The sequence below is a fragment of the Siniperca chuatsi genome, linkage group LG24, assembly GCF_020085105.1.
Source record: "Siniperca chuatsi isolate FFG_IHB_CAS linkage group LG24, ASM2008510v1, whole genome shotgun sequence".
NCBI classification, from domain to species: Eukaryota; Metazoa; Chordata; class Actinopteri; order Centrarchiformes; family Sinipercidae; genus Siniperca; species Siniperca chuatsi.
Window position 1 is genome coordinate 6,425,223 of NC_058065.1, and position 19,217 is coordinate 6,444,439.

Consider the following 19,217-nt stretch of genomic DNA (forward strand, 5'->3'; position numbering starts at 1 on the left):
TGCAGATTTAACTCTGCAGCAAACCTAAACCAGCCAGTCCTTAAAAGTTTTCTGGTCAGTGAGAATAAAAGCAACAGGGCATGTGAATGTAGTCTGGGCACTCATTGTTAGCAAACTGAATGGCTCTCTGATTTGACTTGATAAGAAATCAGAAAATATTCTATCAGAAGATGGATGATTAGGTGCATATTGTTGCTGGATGAAACCGCCATTAACAGACCAGCCAAGAACCATGAATACGCCATGCCAAACTGCGTCTACCATTTATTACACATAATTACATTCTTAAATAAAAACGATTCACCGAACAGTTCCTTGCATAGAGATATTACAATACCAATTTAAAAAAGGAATTATGAAACAAACCGGTAACAAAAATAAATCTTTCTCATTTTTCCATAATAAAGAACATTATCGTACCCATACATCATAATATACAAATAATAAATTTGAAACACTTTGTACAGAGAAAGAAAAGGATAAAGACAACGGAGGAAAAAGGTGGAGAAGGGGGCAAGGAAGGAAGGGGAGGTGGAGGGGAAGAGGGAGTAGTTGGACAGAGGAGAGGAGTTGAAAAGGATAATTTCTGAGAAAATGGAAGGTTGGGGGTGGGTGGGGGGTCGATGAGGGAATGCTGGTAGAAAAAGGGGGTGCGTTTGATTTGAAATTCAGACCTGGTGGAAACAGAGGTGGTGTCACACATAGTAATGCGTGTTTCCCCCCTCTGCTGAGAGCAAGAGCTGCAGTCTGGATCTCTCACAAGGTGGCATGAAAAACGATGAAAAACACACAAGGGGAACGGAGAGAGAGAGTGTGTGTGTGTGTGTATTTGTGAGTACGTTCAGGAGTTGGTGTTTGACTGTGTGGATTCAGGTTGCGCTTGTGCATGTATGTGTGTGTGTGTGTGTTTTTTGTGTGTTGTTTAGGGAGTATCTGCATGCATGTTTGTGTAAGTGTGTATGCATGTCTGCAATACGTGTGAATCCATGTCGCATGTATGCATGAGTGTGTACATTTGTGCTAAAAAACAACTACTATACAGACTTTGTGATCAGTGTTTCATCACCCAGGGTCATTGTGTGAAGTGTAGTGTACAAGCAGACAGAAAACATCAGATATGCAAGTGATTTTTCCAAAAATTCAGAGTGCAAATACAAACAGACGAAGAACACACAGGCACAGCAGAATTGACAATCATTCATTAAGATGACACAGAACTGAACCGTATCCTCGGAGACAACATGAAACAACCTTTTAAGAAAACACATTCACATTTGAAATCCCAGTTTTTGAGCTCCTGGCAAACACATGAGGAGAAAAATTTGTTTGTGTCAAGTCCAAATTTTAAACTGTACTGTAATTTGAATATTCCCATGTCTTGGCTCCTTAAAGTCTCAGTGAACTTGAAAAATAAACGACACATTCAGTGTTTCAGTCCAAAATCCTCAGCTGTCTATGATTGGTACAAAACATGAACACAAAAAAAAAACACTCCCGAGCTGCACATTCCCACACATTTGCAACCATTCAGTTAAACAGGAGAGTGCCCTGTTGAAATACTGAAACACACAAGTAGAGCTGCCATTGATGATACAATTTTAACCCATGGTTTGAACTGCTATTCTTCATTTTTTGTTTCCTCATGGAGAGTCAGGCTATGCAGGAAAACCACAAACCCGCTAACCTGCTCTGACATTCCCATCTGAATTGGATATTTTTAGATTTTCTACAAACCAAACCTCAAATGTTTGTCAGTATCTATGACTTTTATTAATGCCAACAAACACAAAGAATGACCGGTAGCATTGATAGTGTTGTAGCTGCAACCTGGATGGCCTGTAAGAATTTCTAGTCTCCTTGCAAATAAACCAGCAGTTAAAACTTGTATCAGTTGGTTTCTACTGTGGTCACTCCCTCCTGTCTTTGCAAGTGAAGGCCTGTCACCTAGATGTTCAATACAAAAGGGAGTCTGGCTTGTTTACACGTTTAGACAGAAAGAGTTCAATATTTATGTGAAGCAGGAGGTGATGCAGCTTCTGCTTCCAGAGCCGCAGACAGATCATGTCTACATATGATTGAGCTGGGCTGCATTCATACCTGAAATTGAAATGCGCCTCTGGTATACAGAGTGAAATCAATTTACTGTCTCCCATGCCAAAAAGCAGATTGCTGTGTGCCTCACTTTGCCTCAAAGTATTAAAAATCTTGTAAAATAAAGAATAAACACCTTGACATAGCTGTTCCCAATCGAGTTTGTAAGAATCCTGACAAGCTACTTTTGTCCAAGCTGCCTGTTTGATTTGTGTGCGGTTCAGTTGAGTGGATGTTCATCCAAAATTTCGATTTGTGAATTAAAGACATGACACTTAAGTAGAATGTGGCAAAGAGCAACAACTAGATTTTATGTGTCTGTTGGACAAGAATCAGATCACCAAGGACAAATGTTAATTCCAGTTTTCTAGGAGTGTATGTGTGTGTCTTGTGTGTGTGTGTGTGTGTGTGTGTGTTTCAGTCCACTGCAGTTTCATGAGCTGATGGGGCAGTTATCATTGCTGACTGAGCAGATCTTTTCCTCCCCTAACCCACTTCAGCCACCCACTGGAAATCTGCACTCATGACCTCCCGCTGGTCCAGTACGACCAGTAAAATGTCAAAAGCTACCAGCCGTGACTAGATAGTTATTCCAAGTCCAACCATTCATTTCTAATGTGAAAAAGAGAAACTACTGTATAAACACAAATGGTGTCTGGTATGATCTTACCAACCACACTGAAATGTTTTCATGGGCCCAGCAACATGTACAGACTTACAACAGATACATTCACATTGATTTGCTCTGAGAAGAGCCGCCCAATTGATTGAATTAGTGTCATGTGTCTTCCTACAAGTCCTTCTGTGTCCAGCAGGGCAGAAATCTGCATTCAGACATACATGTATGATCAGGAAGTCAGCAGGAATGTTCTTGGATATGCATAGGGCCCGATTAGGAGAGCTGTTGAATGCTGCTTTTCTCTGATAGGAAGTCTGAGAGCTGCTAAATTGGAAGAGTTCTGCATGGGGGGGGTGGGAACAGGACAAAAACCCTCCTCAACCCAGTGCTAGTTAGGTGCCAATCACTCTCAAAGGCCAAAGAGATCATTTCAGGCATCTAGTAGACACTTGTGTTTTTTTGGCTGCATCCATTTCCAATGTGTTCTTCAAAATGTCTTCAATTGTCTGTTTTGAACAAATAGGAGAATCTTTTCTTAGAAACAATATAGCCTTTATCATACATAGTGATCTTGTTTGCGTTCGGTGTGCTATCACGGTCAGCTGGCTGCTTCGACTTGTGCATGTGGCAGTCCACACTTCGACGGCATGTTAAAGCCAGCGTTTGGTGAGTCCCGAATTGTCTCCCAGTTCAAGACAGTGGGGCATTTTTACAAAAAGTTTGCAAAGAGTTAATTGTGCAACAGCTCCTGACGACAACTTGTAAGAGTAAAGATCCTGGAGAGGAAAAACACTCTTAGGAGCCATCTAGCATCTCTTGAGATGTTCGAGTTCAGCTGACATTCTAGGAGATGAACAGTCTTTCCCAGAGTAGATTAGTTAGCCTCATCCAGTGGTAACCCTCAACGGATGATGTTCATAAAGCAAGCCAGTACTCTGGATGACCTCAATCAGTCTTCACAGCACATCAGTGCAACACACTCCCATCTTCAAATCTTCAGGAAATCCAATCTAATGCTGCGTTCAAACAAGTGCTCTGATGCCATCAAACCAGAAGGATTTATAAATGGATCCAGTCGGCAGATGTGACAGAGGTCAGATGAAAAATTGTCAAATTATTATCTGTCCTATATAAGATAATAAACCCTTTGGTGAATTGTAAAGGCTGTGGCAAGTTTGAGGGAGAGAAAGCCAGCTTTCTTGCTTGCTTACCCTGTGAGATGATGCTGTTTAACTACTGTTGGAAATTAACTGTTCTCCTCAGCTCAAGGTACGTTTAAGAAGAGGAAATCTTGAATATACAAACAGCAGTTCTGCTGTTAGCTAAAAGTACTGTACAACTGGTCCAGTTTGGCGTTGGTGAGCTCGCTGGTACTTGAGCACTGCTTCATGAACAGGGCTGACATTTTGGAAGCGTTTTCACCGAGGGATGATTGCAAAGACTGCAAGGACGACTACAACAAAGAGCTGCCAACTACAGGCACGTGGTCCACCATTCATTGTGTGACATCCCATTGAGACACATACGAAGGGTGGGATGGAGCATCTGTATCGTCCACGCGACAACACCGGGAGACATTTGTGAGGTGACGATGTGTCACTGTGGAATCATGGACCAACTGGTTGAGCACAGATTGACAGAGCCACTTATGATCTGTCTGTCTGCCTGCCTGTGTTTCTGTCTGTAGTCAGCATCTCTGTGTGGTGCCTCTCCCTCCAGTCCAGAATGGCCAAATCTGGTGTTTTTTGAGTCCATCCTGCTGTCTCTCTCTAACATCCATGGTGTTATTTTTCTGCAGATGATGCTCCCTCTCCTTCTTCCACTCCGCCTCCATCCCCTTCCCCTCTCTTCCACTCCTGCTGACCTCTCTCAAATCCCTCAGATGTGCCTCTTCATGTGTAGCGCCAAGTGATCTGACCGCGAGAAACACCTGCAACCAAAGAGAGAGAAACAGAGAACAGCTTGTTAGCTTGTTACCAATGCAGGGGAAAGAAGTTTGTTTTGTCGATTGAGCTAAATGTTGCTGTTAGCTAGTGAGTGCTGAGCCACTAATGCACATGCAATTAGTAAATGTGTAACTAATTCATAATCAGCATTTTCAGCAGCATTCCTAATGACTTCAGCTGCGCCATGAATAACTAGAGAGCCTGCAGATGGATCTGTTGAAACAGTGTGTGTGTGTGTGTGTGTGTGTGTGTGGTGGTGGTGGTGGTGGTGGTGGTGGTGTGTGTGTGTGTGTGTGTGTGTGGGGGCGCAAAACATGTGCTGTAAAATGATAGCTAAATTAGATGAATCGAAGCTTCTCATCTGAAATCAGGCTTGTAGAATTGTCAGGGCATAGCTGCACAGTGAAAAATTAAATTGCTCTGGAAGTACACTGGCCTATTTTTTTTCTGTGAGGCTTTTAAAAATGTTTGATTATTTCAACCTGATTGCCGCAAATTGACATGATGTATGCTTTCAGCTGGCGTTTTGTTTTATTACATGCATGCTTACATAAAGATGAAGCCATTATAGGAGACCTACTTTTTGATCATTACTACTGGATCAACAGTATTTCTGCTTGCTGAACTAATACTACAGCTCCATTCCCAAGAGGAGTGCTTTTCAAAAGACAAGTGTTGCTTTCTTTTAGGTAATTGGGAGCTGCATGTTCTGGTAATTAGTGTGTTAAGAAATATTTGAGATGGAGACTTGTTTTAGAGTTTACTAAAGCGGTTCAATTTTATGTTGTTTTGTTTGAAAGAAGAAACAAGACACTACAAAATTGCTCCCAAATTGCTGAATTTTCTGAATGTTTTTCTGATTTTAGGCCAGGAAATGTGTTGGAACTGAAGGTAAGTTTAAATAAATATGTGCAGAACCTATTACTGTGTCCATAAAGTCTGGTTGTTCAGGTTCAAAAGGTTCATTGTCCTATGATGTCATGTAATGCAGCCCTGAAGAACAGGTTTGCGTTTGCAACCAAATCGCAGAATTAGTCTTAAATTGACATTTTTTTTAAATGGACATTTGCTAATACAACAAGTAATTTGGTAATCATTCCTCAAATAAAATAAAGTAAAAACACCACATTTTATGCCTTAAACCAACTCTGGTAAACTAAAAAGCATTTAAATATGAAGCCAGCTCAGGAGTCAGACTCCCTCTCTCGGTTCTGCAACTGTTGATTTTCTAGTTGTTGTTTTTTTTGACACAAGTTTCAGATTGGCTCTTTCCACTGAGACAGAGGCAACTGTCTAAGATGTCTAGATGAATCAGTGTTTGGCCAAGAGGGGGAGTTACACTGTGATGAGCCACCAGTCATCTGTCTTACTGTCACACCTGCATGTGTGTGTGTGCATGATTATCTGTGTGTGTGTGTGTGTATCACTGTTTTTGCGTGCATGAGCGTGTCTGCATGCCACATGTGAGATTAACGAATGGCTCAGGAGACGTGCAGGGGTGTTTTTGTGTGTGTGTCACTGTGAAAGTGTGTGTGTGCGCTCAGCGAGACAGATGGTAAAGTATGAGTCACGACTCGGGGGCATGACACCAGCTGGCACACTGTGGGTCTGTCTCCTCCTCCCTTCCTCCCCCAACTCCCCCAATCCTCAATCTTCCACCCCGTCTTCTCTGTCTCCCCTGTTTCCCCTCTTCCTTCATCTCAGCAGGGTGTATGTATGTGTGTGTGTGTGCTTGGCTGGAGGGGTTGGGTGCCTTGTGACATATGACAGAGGTGGGCCCGAATTAGGGGATGTGCCTGCAGGGGGGGGTCTGGTGGTGGGGGGAGGTGGGAAATCAGGATGGAAAAGGGAGGGATACTGTATTTACAGTCTGTCCAGCTGAGACCTGATTAAGTTGACACTGCCTGGCCCTCTGCTCCCTCCCACACACACACACACACACACACACACACACACACACACACACGACATAAGACAGACACTCTTTCATACACATTAAGGCAAAGTACCCCAGGTGAAGAGGGATTTCTTTTTGTCCTTTCATAATGAACCTATACATGATTCAAGAGGTCACATATTCAATAACTTGCTGTATTGTGACCTATTCTCAAACTGTCAAAGAGGCTGCAATTTTCTGTAAAACACGCATATACAGTATATTGCTTTTATTGACATTGGATAACATCTTTGTGAATTTTAAGCTTCATTAAGAACTTAATGTTAGTTTTAATTAGTAATTAGTGTTTTGCAAATAGATACTGTTTCCTTAAGAATATGGCTACTATAGTGTGTTTATTTTGTGAAAGTACTCGGTGCAGTAGGAACACAAATGTAGAATATACTAACATTTTTATAAAACTATAGATTAAAAACCTTCAAAATGGCCTTTTCACACACACATTTTCACCTGGGGTTCCTTTCCTTAAATAATGTGGTGGCTCCTACAGACAATATTGCTCCGAGATCTCAGAGGTGTCAGCGAGGGCCAGATAACAAACAGAGGGGTGTAATTAAAATAGGAGTAAAGATTTTTGTGCCTGAGTCAAACTGATCTTTTTACAGCAAACAATGGCCACTGAATGTTTGATAATTTTGTCACTTTGCGTTGGAGATTAATTTCTGAAAAGATAACAATGCTGAGAGTAAAAAAGGACATGAAACCATCACAACCATCTACTGAACGATTACATTTTTAAGAATGACTTTCAAACGAAAACTGTGTGTGGCAAACTGCTCTGCTGGTCAGTTTGCTCTGCTCAAGGACACTCGGTGCTCGAGTCAAGGAGATCAGACCAGGAATCATCCGGTTTACAGGATAGTCTCTCCAATCACTGGGCCAGCCTGAGGCTTTATTTACAGTAACACACGGACCTGTATTTTGGGTCACGATGGCTTCGGAAATTCCCCAAATACATTTTTCCTTTAAAATGTCCAACACACCAGAAACTGGTACCTTGTTCTATAAGGGATACTTAATAAATGGTTTAAATGCTGTAGCTTATGGCTCTATTAATGGTTAACAAATGTGAGTATGGTTTATTACAAAGTAGTACCCAAAAACGTAAGTTCAAATTAATATTCTATACCAGTGATGTATGATAGCGCTAATGCGTCTAACTATCTGAAAGCAGCCTCCAAATCAAGGCCATGTAACATCATGAGAGGAGATGCACTATTAATATGCTACACAGGCCCTAATGTGGGTATAGAGCAGAATAAGCACCCTTTGGATTCCCATTGAAAGAGTGAGCAGGTTGGGTCTTGCGTGTTGCAGAGGAGCACATTAGTAATCCTGCCAGCACACTTTTAAACTGGGTCAGTACCAAACACATTTGGGTGTGTTACCAGCATCGTGTAGCACTTCTTTACTAAACCAAACTGTGTACAAAACACAATGGGAAAACATAGCCCGCTGCGCTAGTGGAACTACTTCAAATAACCCTTGGAAAATGGAAGAAAAACACATAAGGGAGAGGAAAGCAGGGAGAGTTGTGTTTTGACAGACCTGTCACAGTGGTTGCACTTAAAAGGCTTGGCACCGGTGTGTTTGCGGTAGTGCCTCGTCAGCTCATCGCTCCGGGCGAATCGCCACTCGCAGCCCTCCCACGAGCACTTGTACGGCTTCTCACCTGGGGGATGAAAAAACACATATAAGCACCTGTTTCATCACTCATCCACCAATCACATGCTTATTTGTCAGCACGCTTGTGTGGTCATGCAAAAAACCTCTGTGGCTGGTGGTACTGGTGTGGAATCATGAATCCAAATAGTTGGCACCTTCAAGTTGATGTTTGATCAGGTCTACATGCAGAGACATTTAAAAGATTATTTCCTGTATATGTGATTCCATTGGAGTTTACAGTCTATTTCACTGATAAAGATCCTTGTGCCTCTCTTCACTTTTTTTTTCCTTTTTTAGGAGCTGGAAATAGAGCAAGGTAATGTTTAACACTAAGATGGAGAAGCTCCCACTGGTCTCCAATCTTGCTGAACACGCAGAAGAGGAGTAGAGGGTAGAGAGAAGTGGAGCGAGAGAAGAAATGGAGAGGGAGAGGATGGCGGGGGGGATTAGAGGCAAGGTGGATCAGAGAGTGAGAAGAGGAGGTGAGATGAGACCAGGAGAGCGAAGAAGAGGATTAAGGCAGAAGAGGCTGCAGATATGCCGGCAGGGGAGGGGGTAGTGATAATTAGGCCAGTCACACAGCATAATGGCAAGGAACTCACAATCTACCAGCTGCGTCCAGCACAGAAGATGTCACCTGCATCAGTCACATCCCATCTGGACTGGTGGCTCGTGGTTGAATTCAGCCACACTGACCAGCTCTGCATGAATGGCTTCGACACAAAAACGGGCTTAATTTGTTGAATGGGATTATCAAAAGGGACACAATCAATGGATCAACTGCTTTGTGATGACAGTCAAGATTGAGAAGAGTGGACAGTAGTGGTTTGGTGCCATTATCTGTACCAGCTGTTGCAGAAATTCACTGATTCTGTGCAGATTTGTTCATGGGGCAGAAGTTAAAAAAAGCAGTAATGTATACAGTATCCCTGTGATCCATTTAAAGGTACCTTTCTGTTTTTTCAGTGTGTTAAATGGCACTAATATGAGCTGCAATTTCATGGCTAAATTGTTCTGAAATGCAAAGCCGAATGGCACAAGCCCAGGCGAATGAGAAAACAATACAAATATCTCGACATATGACCTGCTCAAACACTTTCTGTCAAATATACTCAGCGAGTGGCCATGTTACAGAGCACTCCATTAACAGGAATCATGTATGGTTTGATGGTGAGAAACAGAGGTGCAGCCGTGATGAGGTGATAAATGAAAGTGAAAGTGAGAAAAGAATGACCTCCACTATGCAATCATGGCAAAATGGAAAACACCACTAATGGCTACAAATTGATAACACTTATTATAATTCATTCTGACTTTTTCCCCTTTAACTGCATCATTTTAGTATCACTTACACCAATTTGACAGTAAAAAACTCAACTATGATATATAAAATGAATTTATTTCAGATAAAATAATATTTAACACTGTTCAGTAAACAATTTTGTGTTAATGAAAAGGTGTAGAGTTTAAGTGCTTTTGGTTTAAAGACCCAGAAATTAGCCCTGTCCCCTCCTATTCATCCATGCATGTCCCCATTGTGGACACATATCCCTTCATACGGCCTCACTTCCCAGAAACACCCAGAGCAGCAGGTCTGGGCCATCTCGCTCTGGCCAATGAAATTCTCGGGAGACAGGGATGCCTGAATGTGTTGCCTAGCAACGGGAGCGAGGGGGCAGGGTGTATGTGTGTGTGTGTGTGTGTGTGAGAGAGGGGGTGTGCTGAAACATGAGGAGGCAGTAGTCAGTGCAGCTGGCTGGATCTGGCAACGGCACGCCGCCATGCCACCGGCCAATTACCGAGCACGCTGACAAGAGTACGGAGGCAGTTGCCTAGCGACGGTAACCGTAGAGCTGTATGGGGCAAGAGTGGGGGAGGGAGGGCCGGGGCTGAGGTAGTGGTGGTGGTAGTGGTAGTAGTGATGGTAGTGCAGGAAGAGGAGAGGGAAGGGGGGGCACTAAGAGACCAGAGCCTGCAGCAGTACATAACCACTCAGCTACCGACTCCTACAACGATACGCTGCCCCCCATTGCCTAGCAACAGAGCCCCCCACCCCCTCCTCCTCTACCTCAAGATGCCCTCGTACAAACAGGCAAGTAGACCAGGTGCACGCTCGCCTTCTCAAACACACATTCACACACAAACTGGACGAGGAAGGCTACTTTTAAAAAACAATGTTGCATACAGTTTGACTGATTGGCAGTTTAAAATGGCAATCAGTAACCTAATCCACTGGATTAGCCCGAACTCAGCAGCATAATCTGATTATGCTCTGTTACTTTTGGATTACTTTGACTGTAAAACATATAATGTAGATTATGAGGCTAAGTGGATTATTTCTTCTGATTTAAAGAATCAGGATTGTGGACAGTGCTGTTGTTGAAAACCATTATTTATTCTGCAGGATTTAATAAAATCCCCATTAGCTGACACCATTCACTCATTTCAGGCAAAATTGATGTGCAATCAAAATGCTTTTTCCCTTTGAAAATGTTTTTTGGAGTAATCAAATAAGCAATCACATATTTCTCATATGTAATCTGATAACTGGGTGTTTCCTGAGTCACTGTAATCCCATTATGTGTAATCTATGACTTCCGAATGCTCTCACACACACACGCATACACACATGCACGCATTCACTCCCGCCTCTCAGGTGCCAGTGTTGAAGTTAATTGCATTCCCTCCATTAGCTGGAGCTGAAGAAGAACATCCGGGTCTCAGAGGTCATTAGAGAGGCTCTTGGAGAACGTTTTAAAGGCTCCTGCCCACAACTAGCACTGCAGGCATGGAGATGAGCAAAAGGGAGAGGAAGAGAGAAACAGGTTAAGCGAGAGAGATGAAAGATGGGGGAACTGATGGAGAAATAAAGTATGTGAGGATGGTGGTGTGAGGATGTTGGAAAACTAGGGTTGAAAGATGAACGTCTTTAAATTAAAAGTGCAATTTTCAAATAGCAAGAACCACAATTTTAATGATTATTTAATCATTATTTCTAATTATTTAATTATAATTATTTATTAAAGTTATAATGAATAATTATAATTAACCATGTCTTAAAGTTTTAGGAGGTGACCGCTGATTCTGACAGCTATAGCGACAACTGTCTCTGGTAAATTTACTCAGCTGTAGCTAATCAACAAAAAATAAATTGGTAAGTATACTCTGTGCTTGCCAGTGTATGTACTATGTTTACTATGACACATAAAAGACAACTATGTATACTTGTTGTTAAGAAAAAATAAAGTGATGTGTCTTTTTGCCTCTGGATAAATGATCTAGGAAATTGCCTCACATCAAATTTAGGCAGGTAGCTAGCAAGTATTTTGGTAGCTTACATGTGTGAATGACAAACAGCTGGCAGGCAGAGTTGTCAGAATCTCCCAGTGAAACATCAGAGTACATCATATCATTGTTTTAAGCGTATCAACTTAAAAGCTTTGAAACAGGACCTGCATGGATTTAACCTAGCTTGTCTTGTTAGATTGTGAATATAATGTAAGCTTAGTTAGTTTATCATGATTAAAATCACCTATGTAGCTCTTATTAATAAATACATAATTGCACTTCTGAATGTCAATTCTGAATGATTCAATTTGAATAATACTGAGTAATGTCAAGTATCCCACTAATATAATGCAGTATCTTTAATGTGGGCTAAATTGGTAAATTTTTCTAAAAACCAAGAGTACTTGGTATGTTCCATTATGTGGACACCTGAACAAAGTATATGGACAACTGAACATCACACCTATACATCTCGTTCCGAAACCATGAACATTAAACTTCTGTACCTTGGGCCATATAGTATAGATCTGTGGGGTGGTGAACAAGACATCTTGTTTATTACTATGAAGACCACACATACAGGCGCAACATTGGTCAGAAAAACTGCAGTTATTTTCCTCAAATTGTTGGCCTCAGCCCAAAGAGAGAGAGTGGCAAAAGAGCAGAGCAATAAAATAAGAGCGTGAGAGAGAAGCATATAGAGAAAGACTGATATGGAATGAAATAAGGAAAGAACTAGAGAGAGAGAGAAAAAGAGTTGAAACACAGAAAGAGCAAGAAAGTGAGGCAGATGAGGAACAGAGGAGGGAAGAGAGAGAGAGAGAGAGAGAGAGAGAGAGAGAGAGAGAGAGAGAAGGCAGAATAACCCAACAGTCCTCGTGTTTTACCCGTTCCCTAACCCTGCCCAAAATCTAATTGTACCATTCCTTATCTGCCATAAGCCTATTCACAAAAAGCTCTACAGGGCACTGTCATTTCAACTCAGCCCGTCTAATTCCAGATTAAATCGTAGCCTTTTCTCCGTCGGTAATTTATGGAAATAACAACTAAGAAAAAGAGGATTTGAGTAATGACATCTTTAAACTTGTCAGGATAATGGCTCAGTGAATGGGGGAGCCTGTGGCACTGCTGTCTTTTTCTGAAGAGGGTCGCTCTACTGTACCTCCCCCATTCCTGTCTTCTGTCTTAATCTACTCTTTGTTTCACTCCACGTCACTCTCTCCTCTTCTTCTGCCTTTTCTTTAGCTTTTGTGTTGTCTTTTGTCATCTTATGTCGACATCTCCCCCTTTTATCATTCTACCTTCCTGGTTTGAATGACAAGACAGATGTTCTTTGGGTAGATGCTTTTATCCAAAGCACCTTAAGTAACAAGGATAAGCTCGGGGGGAGGTGTTCCTCAAGAAACTGAGCCCTTTATGGTGCTATCTGTAACATTGTATGTTATGCATTATCATAACAATTTACTGGATAGAGAAATACAGGATGCCACATCAGTTTTTAAAGGAGACATTTTGATCCGAAAAGGATCTTCAATTTTTCAGGCAGACCAGTGTATTGGGATGTACAGTGTAATATTGTCCTGAAACGAATATTCAATTAGTTTATTAGTCAAAGAAAATGAATCAATCAATGGTTTAACTCATTTTCCAAGCAAAAATGCTTCTCAAATTTGAGAATTTGCTGCTTCCATGTATCTGTTATATATCATTATAAATTTTTCAAACTGTTGGTTAAATGTGCAATATGAGAATGTGAATGATAATCAATTAACTGCTTGAAGAAAAAAACAAGAAAGAAAGAGAGAGAGAGAAAACAAGTAAGAGTCTGCAGCCATGTTTGTAGCTCCATATGGCTGTACATAGGCACAGTGGTGCTTTGAGCTAAATGCTAACATCAGCATGCTAACAGGCTCACAATGATGCTAATATGCTGATGTTAAACAGGCTTAATGTTTACCATGTTCACCGTCTTAGTGTTACCATGCTAACATTTGCTAATTAGCACTGAAGTACAGCTAAGGCTGATGGAACTGTCATTAGGTACTTGGTCATAAACCAAATTATGGGACGGTATTGAAATGCTGATGGCGCTAGTGGAATAGTCAGAGGCTTACCAGAGTCAGTAGGATTCATCTTGAGGGGAACATAACTGTCTTTAACAAATTTCATGGTAATCCATCCAATAGTTGTTGAGATATTTCAGTTTGGATCAAAGTGGTGGATCCACTGGCAGACCTACACTGACATCCGTAGAGCCATGCTGCTAGCAAGGCTAAAAATAACAAGTTGCAACCCCAGATACTATTCCCTATCTGCAGTTCATTTTGCTCATCGAGGAGGTTATATAAATCTTGCCTCAAAATAAAATACAATACAAAATGTCACACATAGCATCAAACATCAGTGTAATGTTCTGTTCTTTCGTTCATTTCAGCCTTAATACAAATCCAAATATGGGATAATTGAGATGATACATCTCAGAGTTTCCGATTCATTTGTTTTAGCCTTCCTGTCCATCCCTTTAAATTTGTGGACGTTGTGACTAGACAGCATCAGTGGCACTGGTCTCCCAGAGCTAGCCCAGTTGGCATGGAGCTTAAGCACAGGGGTTGTAGACATGCCAACTGGGGAAATCAATGATCGCATGTCTGTAAGCTTTGTTCCAGTCAGGCTGGTGCCTAAACCTGTGGTGTGCACCACTGAGGGTGTGATCACACACACAGCGTCTTTTCTTCATTCTTACAAGTAAGTAACTGACAGTTGATTTTATTTATATTCACACCCCCAAAAATACAAGTTAGCCAGAGTTAGTAAACAAGTCACATGTAGCCTCTGAATTGGAATGCTTTGGTGATCTGTCAACCATTAAGTGTAGGGATTTAGATGGTGGGTAGCAAGAAAATCTCATTTGAGTCTCTGTAACTTCATTTAGCATGATGGACACTCTTTGCTGTACCTCCTCGGGTTAAAACATGTAAAGAAACAGCTATATATTAGCAGAGTCCAGATTGCAGTCCACCATACATTTAATTTGTTGTTCTAAGCCTTCCAAGCATGAGCAATGGCTACCTATCAGATGTTATATCCATCTCATTATACCCCTGAACGCTTCTCTTTGATGGGGGTAGAGACCTAAATTTTCGCAGTCCAATTATTTCCACCAGAATTCAAAACACATTGTTCTCCCTTTCCCAACCAAACCAAAAGAGAAAAGACTCAAGAGCTCAAATAAACACTCCTAATATGTTTGGTGTGAACGAGATATGAAGGCAAAGGGTGCTGAACCCTAACCCTGCTAATTAAAATGGCAAACACAGACGCATTTCCCTTTATTATTGGGATAAGCATACAGATGGTATCCCTCATGACTGGCCTCCTATGATTATAATACACCATTATTTGAAACATATTTTCCTAGTCTTAAAATGATCCTATTACCACCCTTGAAAAATCATACAGTCTCCAACCTCAGATTGAGAACCACTGACCTAGACTTATAGAACGCATAGAGGACGGGAGGGCCTGAAATAAACCGGGGAAATGGCAGCCTATCCAGGTCAATCCATCCATCACTGTGCAGTTACTCAGACGGACGACAGCTCCCCGACAGGGGTCTGAGTGGTTTGGGATTGAGATGGAAGAGCAGGAGAGTTATAGCTCCTGAACCCTCCCCCCTTCCTTCTTGAGAAGAACCTTGACAAGGAGGACCCGTCCTGGTTCAGCACTGAGAAGTATTTAGGTAGAAAGAGTGGGATAAGAGAAGTGGGTTTTCTTAAATCATCACAATTTTACCTTACATGGCATTATTTCCATGTGGTACCAAGGGTACCAGGCTTTAAACCTGTTCCATGATTAAGGGGTTGTTTTTTCCTTTACATTTCTTATCACTGCTTTGCATTTTGTACTTGTTCCAAGAATGTGAAGCAGGTGGATTTTCCTCAATTATCTCAAATCAGGTAATCTGGGAATTCAGAATGTTTGATTGAGTGGCTGAGACTTCAAGGAAACACCACTCGTAGAAAAAAACAAGTATAAGAAAAAAACCATAGTGCTCATCCAATGGCAGAAAGAGAGTTGCACCTAATGAAAGTACAAAAATAGTCTGCACACCCAAATTGATAGAAAGCTCTTTCAATTCTATTCTTTCAGTTTCTATAATCAGTACAGACATTCTGGCTATGTCTTCTTCAGTGTGCAACAGTCGTTTAGCTTCAGGATTGAGTCTTTTTAGCCTGTCACCAACAATGAGTGTCAATCAATTTTATTACCAGCAGGTGTATCAAGTGGCTACCTCTGGTAAGAGAGGTGTCCTCAGAGCTGCCTTGCTGAAAGTCTCAAAGGGTCACTTAATGACATTATATCTGAAAAGCGCACCAACTAATATGATCATATTCACAAACTATATACAGATTATATAACCGTGTCTCTCTATACAACTTATATCCATATATAAGCTTATACATTTACACAAATGTATATGTATATTAATGTGAACTGTGTGGGCAATTCCAAACAATAAAATCGAACCAATCCTTAAGCTAAATCACCATTGCACATTGAAGGGGCCTTGCTGAAAACCCTGTGCATTTTATTACCTTGTGCTGAACATGCAGACTGAAACATTAGAATTAAAAGGGCATTCTGATTGATTTAATGAACAAACTCATATTGTGCTTGTAAACCCAAAATAGATTAACAACATTTAATCTCTTACAAAGTGCTACTATTACTGCTTCTTATTTCACTAATACTACTAATAGTACAATTACTTTTACCACTAAAAATCTTTCTACAAATTCCTTTAGGCTTATGACTAATTCTCACCTGTATGTGTCCTCTGATGGGCCTTTAGGTGGGAGCTCTTGGTGTACACCTTCCTGCAGCCGTTGAATTGACAACGGTGGATCCTCTTCTTGTTCTCTGGTAGCTCCCCCACCCCGATCACACATGCAGCCCCCTCGTCTTCGTCCTTCATCCGGACGGGGAGTGTGTGCGCAGCCACCAGCCGGGCCGCGCTAAGCCCCACCTTCCTGGCCACCAGCTTCAGGGTAAGCGTCCCATCAGCTGAGGCCGTCAGTGTCTGGTTGGGTTTGACGAGGTGCCGGCCCAGTTCTGGCGACGACGGGGGCGTCAGGGAGGTGACGGCACTCAGCTGGGCCTGGTGGACCCCCTCCATCCCTTCGACGTTTTCAAGCTCCTGACCCTTGGGTTTGAGGTCGCTTTTCATTGCAATAGTGGAGGGAAAATTTTTCCGTGCTGGGCAAAGGATCACTGGGGATGGGCTCTGGGGCTCAGGGAGGCTGGGCAGGCTCGGGAGCAGGGCGTCTGTCAACTCTTCCTCGCCGTCCTCCTTCAGGTAGGCCGGAGTTAGGAGGCCATCCAGGTCTTGGTCGAAGAGCTCTGACAGACGCTTGGGCTCTGTCTGCAGATAACGCTCCAATTCTAGGCAGGTCTACAAGAGAGAAAGTGGGAGAAAAGATTCAGTTTAGACTCAATTCAGGTAAGTTCACGGATTTGGGCATCTGCACTGAAAATGGCCATCCTCACTCTCAAAATCCCACTTGACAATTTTCAACAGCCATCATCCGATATGCCTTTACACACTGTGGAGAGAAAATCTGCATGGTGCCATCCACTAACCCAGACAGGCAACTTAGCAGCTCTGCCAGCTGTCACATGCGCACACACACAGATAGCCACCAAGACAGCCAGGATTACCTGGCAGCTCCAGCAAGACGGCTGATTACACACTGATTGATTGCAACCACTGTAGCGGGGAACGAAAGCAAGGCGAGTGGATAGCAGGAGGAGAAGTCCTAAACTGTACAGAACTCCTATCAAACAACATTTTATAGAGCTTTGACAAGCCATGTGTGCACCAGCTTCCAGTGCCAAGATAGGAAGATTTATTCAGCTGTAGTTATGGTCTGCTTCATCCCTATTACTTCAAACACCTCTCCCGATGGAGGGCAAATAAAAGGCTACATCCCCGATTTGTGTGAACTGGCATCCTGAGAAGTCTATTACTTTACAACAAGCTTGCAAGGTTCTAAGAGGAGAGCCAGCGAGGGAAAGAGACGCTCCATGTCCAAGGATGAGGCTATTATGTTTGAATGGATGGCGCCAGTTTGAGCCCAGGGATCGTTGTGTTTCGCTTGTAGCCACTAACCCATTTTGACAGCTGAGATGGAGGCTAGCAGCTCCACTGGGCGCGTGCTACTCGCCACTTCATTTGTGTGTAAATAGGCACTGACAGACAGAGTAGCTAGTTCCATTATCAGGAATAAGGTTGTACAGACTGAACACATCAGAGACATTTACAATCTTACACCCCACCCCCCACCCCCTTCTTTCCTTGTTTGCACCTTCTAAAAATAAAACTGCATTTTTTTTTCTTTTTTGGAGGGGGGTGTCTGTTGCTAAGGGAGTGTGATTTCTCCTGTAAGTTGTCTTCTTCCAGGAACAGAAAGGGATTTGGAGTTGTGTTTTGACTGTCTTCAGTATTTGCATACTGACATCAAATTAAAAAGCTGCTCGAGACCACATCTACAGTGAGAATTGAAGATAATGCACCATGCTTCCTCCCTCTACTGTACGCCTACATGTTTTTATTTTTTTCTGTGATGGCTTTCATGCATTATGTGAGAGGTACTATTTTCTTGATGGCTGCGGCCAGTGAATTGTGAATCAAACGAGAAGGTTTTTTTCCCTTTATTCTTTCTTTCAGAGCACAATTAAATATTGAAGGCGTCAAGACATGATGAAGGGAATAGCATGCGCTGGCCTGTGAGTTGTAGAGGTACATTAAAAAAATCCTGCTCTGTTCACAACACAGCCGGTGCTATCTTTCAACCCCTCCACCTACCCTCCCGCCCCCCACATCGCTCTCCTTCTCGCTCATTTTCGCCATTACCCTTCTCCTTCTGTCTCACCCCCTATCGATTCCCCAAAAGCACCCTTTTCTCTCTCCTTTTTTCTCTTTTCTTCTTATTGTCGTCTCCTCCTCTCCCAAGGTGAGTGCTAGTTATCTGCTAAAACCAGCCAGTTAAAGGGGACTTTATTCAGCAAAACGCTTAGGACTGCAAACCACGGTGAGTGTGTGTGTGAGGTAGAGATAGTTCAAGGGAGCGGAAAAGAGGATAGAATCGGATAAGTGAGAGGGTGGCTGAGTGGAAGGTGAAGAAGAAGGAGGAGGAGAGTGATGGAGGGACAAGGTGAAGGAGGCAAGAGAGGAGAGAGAGAAAGAGTGAAAGAAGGTGTTGACTTCATTTTCTTCGTGGGGGGTGAATCCTTTTTGGAAGTGTGACATTTGGCATAACAGGATCATGTCAGCGGGCAAGCCACAGGCCTCATACACACACACACACACACATGCACACACAGAAAAGGGTTCATGCACACTAAATGTTAGGTTATGACCCACGGTGATGTGCTAGGATGTGCTCGGATGTCGACTGTGACGCGGCGTAAGGTGGAGTGTGTGTGTATGTGTGTGTGTGTCCGTGTGTACATACATGCATACTGTACTTATAAGTGTGTGAATACATAATGTGGGATGACAAGGTAAGAAGGATGAAAGAGGCTGAAGGTGAGGGGGTAGCAGGTACGGGAGGCTTATTGTACCGCTCTTTCTTTCCATCTGTCTTTCTCC

The 19,217-nt window shown here is 42.4% G+C and overlaps 1 protein-coding gene across 1 annotated transcript in view; it reads right to left on the minus strand.

Moving 5' to 3' along the window:
- Positions 1-251: 251 nt before the first annotated feature.
- Positions 252-19,217, minus strand: part of LOC122872182 (Krueppel-like factor 7) — a 38,280-nt gene continuing 19,314 nt past the window's right edge. The window contains exons 2-4 of the mRNA XM_044188055.1: positions 16,391-17,018; positions 8,162-8,285; positions 252-4,640 (exon numbers count right to left, since the gene is read on the minus strand). Of these exons, the coding sequence (XP_044043990.1) occupies positions 4,589-4,640; positions 8,162-8,285; positions 16,391-17,018 (804 nt within the window). The 3' untranslated portion in view covers positions 252-4,588. The remainder of the gene's footprint in view (positions 4,641-8,161; positions 8,286-16,390; positions 17,019-19,217) is intronic.